Source organism: Tachypleus tridentatus, chromosome 10 (genome assembly GCF_004210375.1).
Source record: "Tachypleus tridentatus isolate NWPU-2018 chromosome 10, ASM421037v1, whole genome shotgun sequence".
NCBI classification, from domain to species: domain Eukaryota; kingdom Metazoa; phylum Arthropoda; class Merostomata; order Xiphosura; family Limulidae; genus Tachypleus; species Tachypleus tridentatus.
This window is the reverse complement of record NC_134834.1, coordinates 8,960,234-8,983,894: the sequence shown is the minus strand read 5'-3', so window position 1 is coordinate 8,983,894 and position 23,661 is coordinate 8,960,234. Positions and strand designations below refer to the sequence as shown.

The 23,661-nt window shown below is 36.2% G+C and overlaps 1 protein-coding gene across 1 annotated transcript; it reads left to right on the top strand.

Moving 5' to 3' along the window:
* The first annotated feature begins 2,978 nt into the window (after positions 1-2,978).
* On the top strand, positions 2,979-22,616 carry LOC143228726 (CUB domain-containing protein 2-like). Its single transcript, XM_076460017.1, has 11 exons — positions 2,979-3,242; positions 5,397-5,487; positions 12,673-12,830; positions 13,027-13,141; positions 14,429-14,560; positions 16,315-16,572; positions 16,721-16,882; positions 17,899-18,160; positions 18,732-18,956; positions 20,853-21,056; positions 22,129-22,616. The coding sequence occupies exons 1-9, from the start codon at positions 3,219-3,221 to the stop codon at positions 18,787-18,789; spliced, it is 1,260 nt and encodes a 419-aa protein (XP_076316132.1). The 5' UTR covers positions 2,979-3,218; the 3' UTR covers positions 18,790-18,956; positions 20,853-21,056; positions 22,129-22,616.
* The last annotated feature ends 1,045 nt before the right edge of the window (positions 22,617-23,661 follow it).

Below are 23,661 nucleotides of genomic sequence, written 5' to 3'. Positions count from 1 at the left end.
ATCAAGAGGAAAGTCTCGTCCATGATATTAAAACCTAGGACTTTAAGTTACTATAGTTACCACATCTTGACGTAAAAACTGACAAAGAATGCATCTTCTGTGGATAGAACTACAGCTCAATTAGTCAGTTGATTTCAGAACTTCGAGCGAAGCTACACAGGGACTACCTGTGATGGACAAGAGGAGCAGAAACCAATCAACACCATCCGTCGCCAATTTCAAATTACTTTTTCATGATGAAACAGTGGGATTTGACTGTCGGCTACAGCCTTCAAATACCGAGTTTATTTAGGTTTGTAGCAACGAGACGTGGATCACAAGTTATTGGGATTCACCGCTGACATGCTCTCTCGTTGGTCACACCCAACCTGTGATGTCCAAAACTTTTCAGTAAAATCGTGTTGTGATTATGTAATGGACATTGTTAGTTTTTCGATGGAAACGACTTTATTTCGAAACTTTTTATTTTTAATAACTATATATCTGAAGCTCTATAGTAGTTGATGATATATTCATGAAATACTGAGTAAGATTGGTAGGACTACTTATTACAAAGTTCCATATCAGATAAATTTGTTTGTTGGTTGGTTAAACCTCGCGCAAACTTGTAAGATGGCTACCCGCACTAGCCATTGTTAATTTTGAAGTAATATACTAGATGAAAGGCAGCCATTTAACAACATTCACTGCCAACACTTAGACTACTAGTTATCAACGGATCGAACATTATAAAACCAATAGGCTTAAATTTCATTTTACAAGGTTGTTATGTTTATCCACGAGTCCATTTTGTCGGTCTCTGATAAATTGTGTCGTTGTACAAGTTTAGTATGTCAACTCACGAGTCCATTTTGTTGGTCTATGATGAATTGTGTCGTTTTACAAGTTTATTATGTCAACTCACGAGTCCATTTTGTTGGTCTCTGATGAATTGTGTCGTTTTACAAGTTTATTGTGTCAACTCACGAGGCCACTAAGAAAATGTCTTATTGTTGCAGAAATATGAGGACGGATAACTTCCAATATCTTATGGCTAAAGGTGTCTTACATACACCAATGTGTTGTACGTGTCTCTTCTGTATACACCAATGTGTTGTACTTGTCTCATCTGTATACACCAATGTGTTGTACGTGTCTCTTCTGTATACACCAATGTGTTGTACGTGTCTCATCTGTGAATTATACTTAAACTCTAGAAGGGAATAGATGATGGTTCGCTACAACACGGGTTGTGAAGCGATCACACCAAAGATCAAACTATCTGAAGTGTCAGTTTCCGAGAGAATCCTTTAAAAACAAAGGATCAGATGCTTCCAGTTGAGGTATCTCAAATGTCAGATATCAAGGGAATCCTTCCGTAAAGATGATCAGATGTGAAAGGCAAAGAGTGTGTTCGTGTGTTACAAGATGGAGAACTTGAACCGTTTCATACATTTCAACAAGTACAAGATAAAGTGTTCATCGTAATGAATCAGAAGCTGAAACACACCAGTACTTAACTCTATATTTGTTAATCGGTGAAAAGCGCGGCAAATTTGTAATAGCACTGCCGCAGGGTTTTACAGAATAGCGTATCACGTGACTGGAACATTAAACCATAATAAACAAGGCCTAACACGTTTAAATACTCAACCATTCAATAAGAATACTTACACGTAAAACTGATACATCATCCTAAAATGATAGGACACTGATGTTCATTATTTTTACTTCGCGATGCACAATGGTATCCTTTCTTGTTTTTTTTTAAATTAAGAATTTTTTATTGGTTTGTGTCACATGAAATAGAAATAAGGTTGTGTTTTAGCTTATATCTACACAACAGTTTGACCACCGTGAGAAATCGAGCTCAGGATTTTACCGTTGTACATGAACTTGTCAGAAGTGAGGTGGCGTTTCAATAACAGGTCACATTATCAAGAATTAATTAAGCATATAAGTATTAATGCTACTCAGGAAAATTATTATTTTTATAACTGTGTGTTTTTTCTTATAACAAAGCCATATCGGACTATTTGTTGTATCCACCGAGGGGAATCTAACCCTTGATTTTAGCTGTTTAAATACGTAGACTTATCCGTTATCTCAACGGATGACTTTTTTCATATAATAATTTTGTCTTAAAATAATTACTTAGTGTAGTAACACTTACATATAGATGGTGTCAACAACAACAGTTCAATAATTATTAACAGTACAAGCAAATGTCTACTCAGGACAAAGACACCAAAGGACAGACATAGAAACAAAATTATGAAACACCAAGTGACGGACGTAGAAACAAAATCATGAGACACCAAGTGGCGAACGTGAAAACGATCTCCTGCCTTGTCCTCCAACCTGATTTTGTCCCCTTATAGGACAGTGGTAAATTTACGAATTTGCAACGCTAAAACATAGGGTTCAATTCCCTGTAATAAACACAACAAATTGCCTCACGTGGCTAAAAACAACTACACTCCTGGTTTGAAAGTTTTTATTGTAACCTCAGTATTAATGAGTAGAAAAACTGGAATTCTTAGAAAGTGTGTGTGCATTCCCAGCAGCCTTCGTAACGTTACAGCATCAATCTATGGATGGTGTTCTGAGGCAAGGAAATGCCTCTTCGTTCCTTCTCCAAGATGATTTATAGACGATTCAGTTTTCCTAGTGGATGAAGTAGACATCTGTGAAATGAAGTGGCATAACACTTGCTTAAACTTGACTCAATGAAAGCAACTCGAAGCGGTTTACATCAAACTGATGTAAAGATTCGTTAGCACGCGAGCAGTGATTCAGAATACAAACACAATCGAAGGACGCTCCTCGTGTTTCTTGTACAACCGGTGATTCGACGGAAGTTATATTACTAACAACTAGCGCGCGCTCTTGACAAATCTTTCTTCTTTTTTTTTTCTCAGAATATTCATTTTCACTTCCACTTGCTCTCTAGCTTACGCATTTCCCAGCATGTTGCAAGATTGTTGGTGAGTGACGAATTATTTATCACTCCTGCTGAGATCTGGCTCCTCTCCGGTGGGCGTCAAAAGATTATACTTTTATAGTCAAAAAATTGACGTGATTCATTATAACTGTAAGCGCCTTTTCATTTATACCGTTGTCAGGTTTTTGTTGCCTAACCGATATAAAAGCGTCCTCTGACAACAGTTTCGCGTTATTTTTGCGAAGAGTTGTCGACAGTTCCAGAGAGCTGCATTCCACGTGCCCCGTTTGTGAAAATGCATCTAGTCAGCTGTAACGGAGTAAGCCAGATCCACTAGTACTATTAACTGAACTAACCTGTTTTGCGTGTTTTTAGTACTAATAATCATTTAACCTTGAAACGAGTATTAATTAATACAGTTTTATTTTATTTGTGTCAGGAATAACAACTTCATTAACTTTTTATTTATTGATTAATGGCTAGTTATAACTTGAATCAATGTCTTAGAAAAGTTACTTCGTTTAGATATAGTTTATAAATATTAAATTTAGAAAAAAAGTTAAATACCGCCAAATTTTTTTTATATTATTATTTGAAGATGTCGCTTCGAGCTAGCGCTCCTGTCAGACCTTACAGCTTTTAAAAGAAGGCAGAATTTCTTTGGTGTGTTTAAAAGTAGTCTATGTTTCTGCTAAGTAAAGTGAAATAAACAGAATATTCTCACTCGGTGGACACAGTAAACAGCCTGATGTGGCTTTGCTATAAGAAAATAGCACACACACACTGCTTGTTCTTTCTGGTAGGAAAAAAACTATAACTTTATATAAACAGGCAGCTCTAGAACTGTTTAAAACTCGAAATAATAATGATTAGTAATCTATTAGTTTGGGTATCTTGATCTTAGGCCTACATACCTATAGTGATATTATGATCTTTAGGCCTACCGGGATATGATACCTTGAACAAGATCCACACGGATATAACAGTATCTCGAATTTAGATCCACATGGATATAACAGTATCTCAGACTTAGAAAGCCAACATGGATATGACCGTTAAGATAAACAATAATTATTTAAAAACTACTTACTACTATGTGTTATTTCCACTCATAGACGATGGAGTGTGGTATAAATAAAGTGTATTTATTGCACGTGGACAGTAATATAATTTCACACCAGTATCTTAAATATAATTTGCCTTGAAAAGTATATTCAGGATTATTCAACTTTGAAAAGTAGCTTTTCCCTCCTCAAAAAACAAACACACACAAATCTTCTTTGTAGTTCAGCGATGTCAATGAACTTATAAGGCTAAAAACCAGGTTTTCGATGCCTGTGATTGGATCAGCACAGATAGCCCATTTTGTAGCGTTTTACTTAATAATAAACATATATTTTAACCACTTTAAATCATGGAATTAATTAACCGTTATCGATTAAAAACGAACACGTGCAAAACGATTAAAAGGAAAGCAAAGTAATTAATTTTAGGTTTCTTCAAACTGTGGACCATTAATTTTATTTAAGCTATGAATGAATATTGTTTTGTTTGTTTTTCTGTTTAAAGAGTAACGTCTATCTGCTGAGTACACCTCGGGGACTGAACCCAGATTATGCGCTGTAAGTTCGTAGATTTACCTCTGCCTCACCGGAAGATAGATTAACTAAACCTCTATAATTCTTAGAATAAACCTGGTGGTTACGACACTCAACTCGTTCGTAATATCAGTGTAACAGATTGGAATATCGTCTCAAACCTGCTAGCCTTTTCAGCTGTGGGAGCGTTATAGTGTTACACTCAATTCCACTTTTCGATAGGAAAAAAGTATTCTCAAAAGTTCTTGGAGGTGTCACTCTAATTTATCACTTCAAGATTAAGGACAGCTAGTCACTGAGAAGCTTTCTGGAGAAATTAAAACAAACTAGCAAACATTTCTTAAACGAGAAATAAAAATTCTTTTAGGCGTAAAAACTTAGAATAAGTTGGTTATGAGACAACTGCTGTGATATCTTGCTAAATGTGACACTTTTCATAGAAAGAACGATATTCGATGTAATAGAAAATTTAATTTAAAGGTATTTAAATCAGTTTTAAAGATAATTTTAAAACGTTACGCAGTGTTTTCCAAACTACTTGAGGGAGAGTCAAAAAACATTGACGAAATAAACAGAATTGGAGACAACGAAAATCTAATAAAACTATAACTTTCACAGTTACTCATTTTCTAACAATCTTCTTTTTATCATTTAAAAATATTAAAAATACATGAAGAAAATTTTAATTTTGCTGTTACCACTTGCAAAAATTATGTTAATGTTAAGGGGCGACGCTATTTAAAGTTTGGAACACACTGCGTCAACCGATTTGTTTCAAACGTGCGTGTAACAGTGGATTTAACATGTAGCTTAAATTGACTTTTATTACTGAAGAAGATCGGAAATAAATTTTATTTTAACGCGTGTGTTTCTAGAAATTACAAACAAACTGCAGAGAAAAGTCATGTCGCCTGATCCGTACATGTCTACTTGTCCTACCACTCTTTTTGTCTTCCTATTTTAGAGGTAAGTTAACTGTTTACTGAATGCTTAACGTTACATTGTTACTATGTACAGTCCAGACTATACTCCTAAGTTATACTGTTACTATGTTCAGTCCAGACTATACTCCTAAGTTACACTGTTACTATGTTCAGTCCAGACTATACTCCTAAGTTACACTGTTACTATGTTCAGTCCCGACTATACTCCTAAGTTACACTGTTACTATGTTCAGTCCCGACTATACTCCTAAGTTACACTGTTACTATGTTCAGTCCAGACTATACTCCTAAGTTATACTGTTACTATGTTCAGTCCCGACTATACTCCTAAGTTACACTGTTACTATGTTCAGTCCGGACTATACTCCTAAGTTACACTGTTACTATGTTCAGTCCAGACTATACTCCTAAGTTACACTGTTACTATGTTCAGTCCATACTATACTCCTAAGTTACACTGTTCCTATGTTCAGTCCAGACTATACTCCTAAGTTACACTGTTACTATGTTCAGTCCAGACAATACTCCTAAGTTAGATTGTTACAGTCCGTAGTGTACTCCTAAGTTCCAGTGTTACTATATTCAGTCCAGACTATACTGCTGAGTTAGATTGTTACTATATTCAGTTCAGACTATACTCCTAAGTTACACTGTTACTATATTCAGTCCAGGCTATACTACTAAGTTACACTGTTACTATATTCAGTCCAGACTATACTCCTAAGTTACACTGTTACTATGTTCAGTCCAGACTATACTCCTAAGTTACACTGTTACTATGTTCAGTCCAGACTATACTCCTAAGTTACACTGTTACTATATTCAGTCCATACTATACTCCTAAGTTACACTGTTACTATATTCAGTCCATACTATACTCCTAAGTTACACAGTTACTATGTTCAGTCCATACTATACTCCTAAGTTACACTGTTACTATATTCAGTCTAGACTACATCCTTATGTTACAGTGTTACTATATTCAGTCTAGACTACATCCTTATGTTACACTGTTACTATATTCAGTCTAGACTACATCCTTATGTTACAGTGTTACTATATTCAGTCCAGACTATACTGCTAAGTCAGATTGTTACTATATTCAGTTCAGACTATACTCCTAAGTTACACTTTTACTATATTCAGTCCAGGCTATACTCCTAAGTTACACTGTTACTATATTCAGTCCAGACTATACTCCTAAGTTACACTGTTACTATATTCAGTCCAGACTATACTCCTAAGTTACACTGTTACTATATTCAGTCCAGACTATACTCCTAAGCTACACTGTTACTATATTCAGTCCAGACTATACTCCTAAGTTACACTGTTACTATATTCAGTCCAGACTATACTCCTAAGTTACACTGTTACTATATTCAGTCCAGACTATACTCCTAAGTTACACTGTTACTATATTCAGTCCAGGCTATACTCCTGAGTTACAGTGTCACTATGTTCAGTCCAGACTATACTGCTGAGTTAGATTGTTACTATGTTCAGTCTAGACTATACTGATGAGTTAGATTGTTACTATGTTCAGTCCGTAGTGTACTCCTAAGTTACATTGTCACTATATTCAGTCTAGACTATACTGCTGAGTTAGATTGTTACTATGTTCAGTCTAGACTATACTGCTGAGTTAGATTGTTACTATGTTGAGTCCGTAGTGTACTCCTAAGTTACAGTGTCACTATGTTCAGTCTAGACTATACTGCTGAGTTAGATTGTTACTATGTACAGTCCGTAGTGTACTCCTAAGTTACAGTGTCACTATATTCAGTCCAGAATATACTCCTAAGTTAGATTGTTACAGTCCGTAGTGTACTCCTAAGTTACAGTGTCACTATGTTCAGTCTAGACTATACTGCTGAGTTAGATTGTTACTATGTACAGTCCGTAGTGTACTCCTAAGTTACAGTGTCACTATATTCAGTCCAGACTATACTGCTGAGTTAGATTGTTACTATGTTCAGTCCGTAGTGTACTCCTAAGTTACAGTGTTACTATATTCAGTCCAGACTATACTGCTGAGTTAGATTCTTACTATGTTCAGTCCGTAGTGTACTCCTAAGTTACAATGTTACTATATTCAGTCCAGACTATACTGCTGAGTTAGATTGTTACTATGTTGAGTCCGTAGTGTACTCTTAAGTTCCAGTGTCACTATATTCAGTCCAGACTATACTCCTAAGTTAGATTGTTACAGTCCGTAGTGTACTCCTAAGATCCAGTGTTACTATATTCAGTCCAGACTATACTCCTAAATTACACTGTTACTATATTCAGTCTAGACTATACTCCTACGTTACACTGTTACTATATTTAGTCCATACTATTCTCCTAAATTACACTGTTACTATATTCAGTCCAGACTATACTGCTGAGTTAGATTGTTACTATGTTCAGTCCGTAGTGTACTCCTAAGTTACAGTGTTACTATATTCAGTCCAGACTATACTGCTGAGTTAGATTGTTACTATGTTCAGTCCGTAGTGTACTCCTAAGTTACACTGTTACTATATTCAGTCCAGACTATACTCCTAAATTACACTGTTACTATATTCAGTCTAGACTATACTCCTACGTTACACTGTTACTATATTCAGTCCATACTATTCTCCTAAGTTACGGTGTTACTATATTCAGTCCAGACTATACTCCTAAGTTACGCTGTTACTATATTCAGTCCAGACTATACTCCTAAGTTACACTGTTACTATATTCAGTCCAGACTATACTCCTAAGTTACACTGTTACTATGTTCAGTCCAGACTATACTCCTAAGTTACACTGTTACTATGTTCAGTCCAGACTATACTCCTAAGTTACACTGTTACTATGTTCAGTCTAGACCATACTCCTAAGTTACACTGTTACTATGTTCAGTCTATACTATACTCCTAAGTTACACTGTTACTATGTTCAGTCCATACTATACTCCTAAGTTACATTGTTACTATGTTCAGTCCATACTATACTCCTAAGTTACACTGTTCAGTCCAGACTATACTCCTAAGTTACACTGTTCAGTCCAGACTATACTCCTAAGTTACACTGTTACTATGTTTAGTCCAGACTATACTCCTAAGTTACACTGTTACTATGTTTAGTCCAGACTATACTCCTAAGTTACACTGTTACTATGTTCAGTCCAGACTATACTCCTAAGTTACACTGTTACTATGTTCAGTCCAGACTATACTCCTAAGTTACACTGTTACTATGTTCAGTCCATACTATACTCCTAAGTTACACTGTTACTATGTTCAGTCCATACTATACTCCTAAGTTACACTGTTACTATATTCAGTCTAGACTACATCCTTATGTTACACTGTTACTATATTTAATCTAGACTACATCCTTATGTTACAGTGTTGCTATATTCAGTCCAGACTATACTGCTAAGTCAGGTTGTTACTATATTAAGTTCAGACTATACTCCTAAGTTACACTGTTACTATATTCAGTCCAGGCTATACTCCTAAGTTACAGTGTCACTATGTTCAGTCTAGACTATACTGCTGAGTTAGATTGTTACTATGTTCAGTCTAGACTATACTGCTGAGTTAGATTGTTACTATTTTCAGTCTAGACTATACTGCTGAGTTAGATTGTTACTATGTTCAGTCTAGACTATACTGCTGAGTTAGATTGTTACTATGTTGAGTCCGTAGTGTACTCCTAAGTTACAGTGTTACTATGTTCAGTCTAGACTATACTGCTGAGTTAGATTGTTATTATGTTCAGTCCGTAGTGTACTCCTAAGTTACAATGTTACTATATTCAGTCCAGACTATACTGCTGAGTTAGATTGTTATTATGTTCAGTCCGTAGTGTACTCCTTAGTTACAGTGTCACTATATTCAGTCGAGACTATACTGCTGAGTTAGATTGTTACTATATTCAGTCTAGACTATACTGCTGAGTTAGATTGTTACTATGTACAGTCCGTAGTGTACTCCTAAGTTACAGTGTCACTATATTCAGTCCAGAATATACTCCTAAGTTAGATTGTTACAGTCCGTAGTGTACTCCTAAATTACAGTGTTACTATATTCAGTCCAGACTATACTGCTGAGTTAGATTGTTACTATGTTCAATCCGTAGTGTACTCCAAAGTTACAGTGTAACTATATTCAGTCCAGACTATACTGCTGAGTTAGATTGTTATTATGTTCAGTCCGGAGTGTACTCCTAAGTTACAATGTTACTATATTCAGTCCAGACTATACTGCTGAGTTAGATTGTTATTATGTTCAGTCCGTAGTGTACTCCTAAGTTCCAGTGTCACTATATTCAGTCCAGACTATACTCCTAAGTTCCAGTGTCACTATATTCAGTCCAGACTATACTCCTAAGTTAGATTGTTACTATATTCAGTCCAGACTATTCTCCTAAATTACACTGTTACTATATTCAGTCCAGACTATACTGCTGAGTTAGATTGTTACTATGTTCAGTCCGTAGTGTACTCCTAAGTTACAGTGTTACTATATTCAGTCCAGACTATACTGCTGAGTTAGATTGTTATTATGTTCAGTCCGTAGTGTACTCCTAAGTTACAATGTTGCTATATTCAGTCCAGACTATACTGCTGAGTTAGATTGTTACGGTCCGTAGTGTACTCCTAAGTTCCAGTGTTACTATATTCAGTCCAGACTATTCTCCTAAATTACACTGTTACTATATTCAGTCCAGACTATACTGCTGAGTTAGATTGTTACTATGTTCAGTCCGTAGTGTACTCCTAAGTTACAGTGTTACTATATTCAGTCCAGACTATACTGCTGAGTTAGATTGTTACTATGTTCAGTCCGTAGTGTACTCCTAAGTTACAATGTTACTATGTTCAGTCTAGACTATACTGCTGAGTTAGATTGTTACTATGTTCAGTCCGTAGTGTACTCCTAAGTTACAGTGTTACTATATTCAGTCCAGACTATACTGCTGAGTTAGATTGTTACTATGTTCAGTCCGTAGTGTACTCCTAAGTTACACTGTTACTATGTTCAGTCTAGACTATACTGCTGAGTTAGATTGTTACTATATTCAGTCTAGACTATACTGCTGAGTTAGATTGTTACTATGTACAGTCCGTAGTGTACTCCTAAGTTACAGTGTCACTATATTCAGTTCAGAATATACTCCTAAGTTAGATTGTTACAGTCCGTAGTGTACTCCTAAATTACAGTGTTACTATATTCAGTCCAGACTATACTGCTGAGTTAGATTGTTACTATGTTCAATCCGTAGTGTACTCCAAAGTTACAGTGTAACTATATTCAGTCCAGACTATACTGCTGAGTTAGATTGTTATTATGTTCAGTCCGGAGTGTACTCCTAAGTTACAATGTTACTATATTCAGTCCAGACTATACTGCTGAGTTAGATTGTTATTATGTTCAGTCCGTAGTGTACTCCTAAGTTCCAGTGTCACTATATTCAGTCCAGACTATACTCCTAAGTTAGATTGTTACTATATTCAGTCCAGACTATTCTCCTAAATTACACTGTTACTATATTCAGTCCAGACTATACTGCTGAGTTAGATTGTTACTATGTTCAGTCCGTAGTGTACTCCTAAGTTACAGTGTTACTATATTCAGTCCAGACTATACTGCTGAGTTAGATTGTTATTATGTTCAGTCCGTAGTGTACTCCTAAGTTACAATGTTGCTATATTCAGTCCAGACTATACTGCTGAGTTAGATTGTTACGGTCCGTAGTGTACTCCTAAGTTCCAGTGTTACTATATTCAGTCCAGACTATTCTCCTAAATTACACTGTTACTATATTCAGTCCAGACTATACTGCTGAGTTAGATTGTTACTATGTTCAGTCCGTAGTGTACCCTAAGTTACAGTGTTACTATATTCAGTCCAGACTATACTGCTGAGTTAGATTGTTACTATGTTCAGTCCGTAGTGTACTCCTAAGTTACAATGTTACTATGTTCAGTCTAGACTATACTGCTGAGTTAGATTGTTACTATGTTCAGTCCGTAGTGTACTCCTAAGTTACAGTGTTACTATATTCAGTCCAGACTATACTGCTGAGTTAGATTGTTACTATGTTCAGTCCGTAGTGTACTCCTAAGTTACACTGTTACTATGTTCAGTCTAGACTATACTGCTGAGTTAGATTGTTACTATGTTCAGTCCGTAGTGTACTCCTAAGTTACAGTGTTACTATATTCAGTCCAGACTATACTGCTGAGTTAGATTGTTACTATGTTCAGTTCAGACTATACTCCTAAGTTACACTTTTACTATATTCAGTCCAGGCTATACTCCTAAGTTACACTGTTACTATGTTCAGTCTAGACTATCCTGCTGAGTTAGATTGTTACTATGTTCAGGCCGTAGTGTACTCCTAAGTTACAGTGTTACTATATTCAGTCCAGACTATACTGCTGAGTTAGATTGTTATTATGTTCAGTCCGTAGTGTACTCCTAAGTTACAATGTTGCTATATTCAGTCCAGACTATACTGCTGAGTTAGATTGTTACGGTCCGTTGTGTACTCCTAAGTTCCAGTGTTACTATATTCAGTCCAGACTATTCTCCTAAATTACACTGTTACTATATTCAGTCCAGACTATACTGCTGAGTTAGATTGTTACTATGTTCAGTCCGTAGTGTACTCCTAAGTTACAGTGTTACTATATTCAGTCCAGACTATACTGCTGAGTTAGATTGTTACTATGTTCAGTCCGTAGTGTACTCCTAAGTTACAATGTTACTATGTTCAGTCTAGACTATCCTGCTGAGTTAGATTGTTACTATGTTCAGTCCGTAGTGTACTCCTAAGTTCCAGTGTCACTATATTCAGTCCAGACTATACTCCTAAGTTAGATTGTTACAGTTTGTAGTGTACTCCTAAGTTCCAGTGTTACTATATTCAGTCCAGACTATACTCCTAAATTACACTGTTACTATATTCAGTCCAGACTATACTCCTACGTTACACTGTTACTATATTCAGTCCATACTATTCTCCTAAATTACACTGTTACTATATTCAGTCCAGACTATACTCCTAAGTTACAGTGTTACTATGTTCAGTCTAGACTATACTGCTGGGTTAGATTGTTACTATATTCAGTCTAGACTATACTGCTGAGTTAGATTGTTACTATGTACAGTCCGTAGTGTACTCCTAAGTCACTCTACTAATGTTAACTCTATTCTTTGTTTAGGATTAGAGGCTATGATAAAAGGACACCGTGGAAGCAGTTGTAACGAGCTAATTTTCAGTCACACTGCTACTATAGAGAGTCCAGGCTATCCTCTCTACTATCCGCCATTGTTAAACTGTGTATATACAATAAGAAAATACAAGCCTGAAGTATGCCAGGTATGTCTTTATTCAGTACATACTGAGATACTATAAACAAACTAAACAGTTTTGCTATTTCTTACCGTCCGTAACTTTTATCTGGAACTCCGCTTGGGTGAGCTGTGTATCAATAGTGAGTGCAGGTTTTCATAATATGTTGTTTTTTATTTCTGTGTATGAAATATTGTTCTGTATATACCTTATTGTTCTGCAGGTTAAGATATACGTAAACGATTTCCAGTTGGATAATTCTAACCAGTGTGCTTGTGATTTCTTGTGTGTGGACAGTCGGCGATACTGCGGTCGTATGTTACGTCCAAAACAAACATGTAAGTCCAGAGCTGTGGAACTTGCCACATAAAAAAACTTGTTTCCTTTTATATTACCTGTTATCATATAAATATATATTCACATTAAAACATATTTACATAGCTCTGTTTTCGGAGAAAGTAAAAGAAAAGTCATCCCAGGAAACAATCTTCCGGTACAGTCGGGATTCTCGCTCACGCTATTTTAAATGTTACTAAAGTGATGTTTACTTTGCCACGCCTTTCGCTCACAGAAATGAAGTCGACAAATTACAGAATAAATAAATAAATGTGCAGTGAACTTTAATGAAATTATATGCTTAACGTCCGTTATATATTTCTTTTAGTTCTGTCGTGTCACTTTGTTTCTCCATGTCCTTACAGCAATAATATTTAAAACTGAACTTAAATTACTCAAAATTATCCTTCCAGCGGCTAAATGGTAAGTCTGAAAATGTATAACTTTAAAAACCTGGGTTCGATAACCACAGCGGCCCCCCCCCTAGTACAGCGATACGTCTCCGGATTTACAACGCTAAAATCAGGGGTTCGATTCCCCTCGGTGGGCTGAGCAGATAGCCCGATGTGGCTTTGCTATAAGAAAACACACACAAACACGGCACAGCACACGTACCTCATTTTGTAAGTTTGAGTTTATATGTGAACAAACAATATAAATATAGATTCACTGTTTGTCACTAAGTTCCACCCCTCATCAGTGATCCGGGACAAGGGCAAATCTGCATAACGAAACTGCCAATTCAGACTGTTTTAAAGTTATTTAGGCCTACATGAGGTATAAAACTACCGAGTACAAACGAAGGAAAAGCCACATAGCAAAATGGTAATGACTTTCCATTAGACAGAACATGACAATGCATTAACAGAGGGGATCGGCATGGCCAAGCGTGTTAAAGCGTGCGACTCGTAATCTGAGGGTCGGGGGTTCGCATCCCCGTCGCGCCAAACATGCTCCTCCTTTCAGCCGTGGGGGCGTTATAATGTTACGGTCAATCCCCCTATTCGTTGGTATAAGAGTAGCCCAAGAGTTGGCGGTCGGTGGTGATGACTAGCTGCCTTTCCTCTAGTCTTACACTGCTAAATTAGGGAGGGCTAGCATAGATAGCCCTCGAGTAGCTTTGCGCGAAATTCCAAAAAACAAACAAACAATTGTTAAGAATAATGTAATACACAGTTTTGTTTAAAATAATATAATATACGGTTTTGTTATCGGGATAATTTTTTTAGAACTTGTGTGCACGTGAGTTGTTAATACTTGTGTTTACGTAGCAATTTTCATTTTTCTAGTGACGCTGGACTTTCCATATTGGAAGAATAAATTATTCTTGAACTTTCACACAAATTGGATCCGATGGGGGAAAGGATTCAGCCTAGAAATCCATCAAAAAACAAACTGTGATCCTTCTCCTAGCAACAGAGGTAATAGAACGTTCTCTAACTTGTTTCCTAGTAACAACAATCCGAGTTAGATTACAAGGGTAATCAGTGTGTGACTTTCTTCAACAAGAAAGGTAAAACAACTTGTTAGAGTGGGTATGTGATCCACCTGGCAACACAGGTCACTATTACAAAATGTACTTTATATATTATGTATGTGTTGGTATTGTAGATATACGATAGGTTGTTATGAGAAGTAGTGCATACAGTGACCCCTCTCCCCAGAACCTTGTGAAAATCAGCCCAATACACCCATCCTATTTTCACGTGAACGATAACGTCATTACAACGTAATATGACGTAACGTCTCATGCCATTGCATGCGACTCGTAATCCGAGGGTCGCGGGTTCGCGCCCGCGTCGTGCCAAACATGTTCGCCCTCCCAGCCGTGGGGGCGTTATAATGTGACGGTCAATCCCACTATTCGTTGGTAAAAGAGTAGCCCAGAGTTGGCGGTAAGTGGTGATGACTAGCTGCCTTCCTCTAGTCTTACACTGCTAAATTAGGGACGGCTAGCACAGATAGCCCTCGAGTAGCTTTGTGCGAAATTCCAAAAAAACAAACAAACAAACAAACTCATGCCATTACATGGATATTGTTGTTTGTTGTTGTTGTTGTTGTTTTTGGAATTTCGCACAAAGCTACTCGAGGGCTATCTGTGCTAGCTGTCCCCTTACAAGCAGTGTCTAGAGGGAAGGCAGCTAGTCATCACCACCCACCTGGGCTACTCTTTACCAACGAATAGTGGGATTGACCGTCACATTATAACGCCCACGACTGGGAGGGCACGACTCGGGCACGAACCCGCGACCCTCAGATTACGAAGCGCACGCCTTAACGCGCTAGGCCATCATTACATGGAAATTGCGACACTACGGAATGCGTTCACAAACCTAATTCATCTAATTTCATTTTTTACTTACTGTTCGCACCTGTAACTTTCCCAAAACTCCGTTGCATATATTATAATTTATGAACAACTGGACCGGTTATCACCAAACCTGTCATTGCACCCTTATAGCCCTTTGGGAAGTGTAATAGTGTCAGTAGGCGTTCAAATGTGAATCCACCTTTTTACGTCACCTTTACAATACGTCTTCGAAGTACGCTAAACGGTTACGTCAGTTGGTAACAATAAATATAAAACCGATATTTGGGTTTCTGTCTGTTTCTTTGTTTGTTTGTAGTTAAGCGCGAAGTTACACAATGGGCTATCTGTGCTCTGCCCACTAAGGGTATCGAAACCCGGATTTTAGCGTTCTAAGTCTGCAGACATACCGCTATGCCACTGGGGAGGCTAGAGTTTCTGACGTATATTTAGCTATTAGATATTGTTTGTGCTTTGTTCCTTCTCTCTGGGGCCCAGCACGGCCAGGTGGTTAAGGCACTCGACTCGTAATCCGAGGGTTGCAGGTTCGAATCGCTGTCATACCAAACATGCTCGCCCTTTCAGCCGTGGAGGCGTTATAATGGGATGGTCAATCCCACTATTCGTTGGTAAAAGAGTAGCCCAAGAGTTGGCGGTGGGTGGTGATGACTAGCTGCCTTCCCTCTAACCTTACACTGCTAAATTAAGGACGGCTAGCGAAGATAACCCTCGAGTAGTTTTGCGTGAAATTCAAAACAAATCTAACCTCTGTACTAAAAGAATCAGAACAGGTCATGATCATGTATAACTTGATATCCTACTAACACTTAGTCTTGCTGAGATCCTGTTTTGTGTTTTTTTAAACAGTAACAACACCGCACCCGCCGCCCTTTTGCAACGCCCTTCTAAGACACCCAGAAGGTATAATAACGAGTCTGGGATATCCTCAAAAATACTCCAACAACATGGACTGTACATACAGATTCGTTAGAAACGGTGGCGACACCTGCTGGTTAGAACTGACCTTTGTAGACTTCTCCGTTCAGGCCACTCAGGACTGTTCAGGAGACTATCTGGAAATAGGAGAAAGCCGTTTCTGTGGAGAAATAATGAACAGGAGAGTAGGTAAGACAGCCAGAAATTAGGGTTAACAAAAATACTACAACACCACAAAATGTGCGGTTAAGTATTTTGATTATATTTCAAAGTTCCTCGACAGGTGGTTGTTGCATGTGTAATGGTGGTATTTCATTCTTTTGAATTTATTTTTCAGAAACTCCATTCGCACCCGGTGAAAACTATATAGACATTAAGTTCATCACCGACAACAGCGCCACCAACCGCGGTTTTTATCTAACTTACAAACTAATTTCCTGTAACGACATCTCATCGTCCACGGAATCATCTCTGATTACTTCACCATCCACCAGGGACGGTAGGGTTTATTTTTTGGTGTTATTTGCTTTAAGAAATTTAACATTTATTATAATAACATTAAATTGGTGTTGTGCTTAAGTCGAATTCATTGTATATTTATTATAATAACATTAAATTGGTGTTGTGCTTATGTCGAATTCATTGTATTATTACCGTTATTATAACCCAAAATACGCAGATTTATATATCTATTATTTGCATTGTATTTAAAGTTGCATTGGTGACAGAACAGATTTGGATTTTGAGGGCACCAATGATTGGGGATTATTTGCTATGTTGTGATCATTGATTTCATAGGGGCACGAGCCCCTACCCAGATTTGACCGTCTATGTAAAGCTGTAACTGTGTAATACGTGCGAGTTGTACCTAATTTTCAGCTATGCCACGTGATATATTTAAGGTATGTCTTTAGTGTTTACTTCACTATAATACTATGTTACATACTGTAAACACTTATTAGCAAGTAATATGAACCCGTTGTCCCATGGCTCAATGGTAAGAGCTTATAACTCTAAAATCAGAAGTTCTATCCCAGTGTAGCCGTGAACTTCCAAGAAAGAATGGATACGAATACAGCAAAGAGAGAATAGAACCTTATATTTAGTGTTTTTAGGTGTCAACAATTAAACCTTAGAGTGGACTTCGTTAGTAAGGAGTTTACCTTGTTAAAACTACTAACATGCCCACGATGTTGCTTGTCTTTAGTGAGTTAGAATTTCTTTACCATATTGTGGTAATCATTTGATTGTATCATTGTTTATCAAAGACTTCCTTACCATATCATGGTAACCTTCTGATTATATCATTGTTTACAAAGATTTCCTTACCATATCGTGGTAACATTTTGATTGTATCATTGTTTAACAAATGCACAACACTGTAGATCACAGGTATTATGGTTTTCTCAGCAGAACACCTGAATAGACGTCTGCTGTTTTTTAAAATATGATGATCTTACGCAAGTTACTTGCGTATCAAATACTTACGTTAGGTATTTTTTGTTGTTATTATAGTTACAGTGACACCTCATCCACCAAGATGCAATTATTACCTAACTCAAAGAACAGGAAATATAACCAGCAGTGGCTACCCAGTCAGTTACTCTAACAATATGGACTGTACATATACTATCACTAAGCTCGGTCGCGACATCTGTTGGCTGAAGATCACATTTGTAGATTTTTCTTTGCAGAAGAGCGACGATTGCACGAGAGATTACTTAGGAATTAATGTTGATAACCGTTTCTGTGGCAACGTTAAAAAACAATCACGTGGGTAAGACGTTTCTGTATTCCCTTAAGAAAACAGAGTCCAAGGTGAAAGTTACCACACAACTTTTATTTTACCCTGGTAGAAAGGGACATGTAAAAGGTCAAAGTTAAGGTTTACAGCTCTGGTTTCCTCTTAGGCCTAAATCAATTCTCGATGTAATAAGTATATATGTATTTATTTATAACAACTTCATAATATTATCAGTTAAAAAATTCTGAATAAAAAGGAATATTTATTGCTGACAACCACTGATATCAAGAAATTATTATTGTATATTTAATTCATTACAAACTACAATAAAAACGCGACACTATTTGGTAGTTTTATCTTCTTACGAAAAATAAAATATCGAGTCTTTAGTAAAAAACTTGAAGCTTGAATCAATATATTTTGCCCATTCCTACAATTTTTTACAATAAACCAGAAAGTTTTCTTATACTATTCGTTGATACTTCACGAAGGTGAAACAGAAAAAAAAACAGCAACGCCATCTATGTATTAGTTTATTTTTAACACGTCTCCATATTTTGAGGTGCTCTTTTACTGTTGACTCGAATTATTATTTCTCTATCAGAAATGTATCCCTTTCCTACCAAAGTGAGTTTTATCAACCTCAAGTTCATCACCGATAACAGCGCCACCAGCCGGGGTTTTGATCTCGCATACCAGTTAGTCCGCTGTGACGAATTTCCATCGTCCACAGAGGCACCTCACAAAATAACCACTGCCGAGTATATTTCTTCTTCATTCGATCCGGAAACAACAGTAGAATCAGTTACAGAGTCCACAACCATATCAGGTAAAAATCACCTATCTGCAGATATAATGTTTGTTTATTTTCCAAATAAAGAAACATTTGAAGTTCCGACTAAACCTAATGTTTTACCGAAATAAGAGTTGGGAACATTTTTCTACATACAATAGTTAAAATACCTTGAAATAAAACCAGTAAAAGTGTGGGTTCCTCCCATATCTCAAAAGATCAAACTCAATTTCTGAAAATCAGAACAATGGTACAAAATGAAGTTAAAATTACCGGAAGAAAATGTAGGTAGAGAATGAATGTTTGTTTAATGTATCAGACGTGGTTTTCTTGTTTTTACATAATACCACCTTTTCGGAGGGTCGGAGATACTACAGAGGAGTTCGTACCAGCTTGATAAGTTGGGTATTAAACAACAGTCACGTTTATGTCTTGCCAGCACATGTAATTATATATGATAAAGGAGATAGTGTGTAGCTCTGGTGGATAATTAAACGCCACACTATAAGGGAACTTTTTCTCATATATGATACTGGAAAAATGTTTTTTATTACATAATGTGCAATCCCCAACTTAGCGAAATTTTTATCCTTTGTGCCTGTACAGTTGCAATAGGGGTCACGAGTTTCCCGTTTCCCGTCACAGAGAACTCTATTTTTCTCCATTCTCAAGGTTCAGATATGACATAATGAATATGTAAACCGCGCATCTAATGCACTGGCGCCATCTATATAAATATAATAGTACCTTGTGTTGTTTGTCCATGTAACTACTTTGCAAAGTGTGGATGGTTTGTTTTTTGTTTTGAATTTCGCGCAAAGCTACACGAGTGCTATCTGCGCTAGCCGTCCCTAATTTAGCAGTGTAAGACTAGAGGGAAGGCAGCTAGTCATCACCACCCACCGCCAACTCTTGGGCTACTCTTTTACCAACTAATAGTGGGATTGACTGTCACATTATAACGCTCCCACGGCTGAAAAGGCGAGGATGTTTGGTGCGACGGGGATTCGAACCCGTGACCCTTAGATTACGAGTCCAACGCTCTAACCCACCTGGCCATCCCGGGCCGAGTGTGGATGGATCTTCACCAAATTGGTATGGAGGTTCATTAGGTCCATGGGCAAATACACAAATTTTCAATTTTGCAGTATTTATTAATGTTTTTCCAAGTTATTTTTTTTTTAACCCTACTACTCTCCTGTCGATGGATCTTCACCAAATTTGGCATGAAGATTTGTTGGGTCCGTGAGGAGATGCACCCAAACTTACGGTTTCACATTTTATGTTTTTGTAAATTTATGGGTGTATCTTTTTTAATTCTATATAATCTTTTCATGTCCTAGAATAACTTTCCATTAATAATGAATTTATAAGACTTCCGTCCAGGATGCGGGTACACCCAGCTAGTTTCTACCGTGTTTCTCCGATAATAAGACCTACCCATAAAATAAGACCTAGTGTGATTTTTGGGGATAGTTTTAATATAAGCCCTACCCTTAAAATAAGCCCTAGGTAAGAGTGGCAGGAAGAGGAAAGAAATAAAAAAAAATTAATTTATTAATTAGTTTAATAGTTAGTTAATTAGTTTGTTTAAGTATTAATCAGTTAGTTTAATAGTTTAATAATAGTTTATTTTAAATGGTTAGTTTAATAGTTTTACTTTGTAACTTCATTTTTTTAATATATCAAAATAAGACATCCCCCGAAAATAAGCCCTAGCGTCATATTTTGGAGTGAAAATTAATATAAACCCTAGCGTCATATTTTGGAGTGAAAATTAATATAAGCCCTGTCGTATTTTCGGAGAAACACTGTATCAACAAGTATTGCAGTTCGATAAAATGTACGAGTTTTTGCTATACAAGTGCAGTGCTTGTCTTTGTAATTAAACTATTTATACATTTTTTAATATAAAATTCGAATGAACAATAGAAGTCAAATCCACGACCCCAGAGACATCTGTTTGCGAATATCTAATCCGTTCTACGTTCCAGTCTGATTGTCAAAAATATATTGACTGCACGAGTGGTACTCCCAAAATAAAAGCCTGCCCTACTGGCCAGTTGTTTATGGAAGTAGTGACTGAAAATATTAGGATTGCTGAATGTCGAGATGAGAAGGAAGTTAATTGTGAAGGTAAGACGTTTGTATTCATTGAAAATCATGTACTACATAACTACTCACAATCTGAACAAACGTTTAATCTTTCTGTTTAATTGTTAACAGAACGGTAGTGAAATTTGCTTTATACAAATTCCCCAGTAGTCCAACTAAATAAACATTATTACAACAACATTAGTCTTTTTAAAACTGAATTTGGTTCCAATTAAAACAGTACGTGTGTATATTTCAATTAAGTTAATAAGTGAAGCTTAATGATTTAGACAATAGATGGCACTAATAATCAGTGATGTCGAGAAACCCACTTGTTGAGAAATTTATATGCAAAAACGGCTCGTTTGGGTTGAGAAAATATTTTACATGTTCGCTCTTCTATGTAAAATATTTTCTCAACCCAAACGAGCCGTTTTTGCATATAAATAGATGGCACTAGGAAACAAGACTTTATAAATCACCTAAAAAGATATTTTTCAAATGTTGAGAGAACTTGTTTCTTGGGTTCACTCCTCAACCAGTAAGAGGTTACTCATGTAGAGATTTCTAAGTTAAAGCTGACAGGCATAAGAAACACGTGCCATATTATCCTGTTTTGGCATTTATACAGAATGGATGCGTCTCTAACACTGTGTGTTACCAGACAAATTCTGTACAAGTACCCATATTTTTACCTAAAGTTATACACAGCACAGTTATTATTGTTTTAAGATTTTATGTTCTAAGTAAAGCAAACTGAATATTTTCTGTAGCACTACGCTTATCATACTATATAGCAAGTTATATGTTTAGGCCTAGCTACCAATTTACTCTAGTGGAAACTTAACACAGTTTATCAAAAATAATTATTTTTTCTAATATCTAGGACATTAATTGAGCAACTTAATTACCAATAAATAAAGCTACAGTTTTTGTTTGAGGAGGGGGGATGTTACTTCTGTGTTATTGACACACTTACCAAAACAAGAACACAGTCTGAGAATATTTCGAGTTGCAAACAGTTTGTGTGAGAAACAGAAATAACCTTCAAGTACTTTGACAGCCGAGTTTCTCACAGACGTGCACTAATAACACTTATTTCTTTACATAACAGGCCGTAATAGGATCTCTAAAGACTTGGACATACCAGATGCAGATGAGTGAAGAGCTGTGTAGACCTAGTCTTCTCAAACCTTCCTCAACCAATGTGTCAGATTCCTGAATAGCAAATGAAAATTATGATTCAATTTTTGTTTATATTAACAACGTAAAATAATATCAATTGATAGTTTCTCCCAACTTCCTTCAAAAGGATTTAAGTTTACCATCGAGATTCAGTTAAATATTTAGCAGCGTAAGAACAAAGCGTAAACAGTCAATATCTGAGATGTACAAAAATACATTTCTGTTTTACAAACAAGTTCAGTATTAAAACCCTTAATGTAACCAAACTTTATGTTTATGTAATTCCATCTAAGTCTTAATAACAATAAATATTTGTTCAATTTTACCTTATTGTTAACATGTTTGTGAGACATAACATTGTTTCTCCAAGCTATGTAATCTGTTCAGAATAAATAAAAAAGATGGTTTATCATCTCACCCAACCTTCTACGTTTCAGTGTAGAATGTAAAACAAATCACCAACCCCCACACAAAATATATTTAGTAAACAAATCACTTGTTCAGGACTCCCACCATCAGGAGGTGGAAATGGGGACATTAGATACTTATAGAAAGGTCTTTTTTGAAATACATGAGTAACCTGGATCAACCAGGTTTCAAGATGGTTGACAAACAGGATGGATCACTGCACTGTATATACTGCTGGTAGAAAAACTCGTATTACAAACAAGTTAAGGATGGATCAGAAAAATTTGACAAACATTCTTACATTTGTTCGTTTTACAGATAAATAACAGTTGTTTCCATTACTAACATTAAGCCAACAATTTCACACATGTTGAAGGAAAACTGGTGTAAAAGTAAAAAATAGTGAAACTTGGGAGGTGGTAGAAAGCATTAAAGGTTAGAAACCCCTGTAAGAAGGACTAACAACTAAGTGGACATATATGGTCCTTGTTCAAATAAGGTTCAGTCCACATATAACATCATCTTCCAGTGTCAGAAAAAAATTAAACTAATTTTTAATGAAATTTAATTGAAATGAATGTTTGTACATCCTGACCTAGGTTTACATTTACTTGTAACAATGTAATGACCATGTGAGAGACTGTATGCTTTTGGATATTACACTGAAAATATTAACAAAATGCATTCTCAATACCACTAACAACAGACTTTAATATATAATCAGTACAGTTTTCTTACCAATGATTAGATACAGTGAAACAATGAACCTTCAACAATATTAACAACAGACTTTAATATATAATCAGTACAGTTTCCTTACCAATGATTAGATACAGTGAAACAATGAACCTTCAACAATATTAAAAATACACTTTAACAGTGTTGATATATCAAAATTACTACAGTCTTCTTACCAACCATTAGATACAGTGACACAACAAATATTCAACAATATTAACAACAGACTTGATATACCAACCATTAGATACTTACCAACCAACAAAACAAATTCAACAATATTAACAACAGACTTTAACAGTGTTGATATATCAAA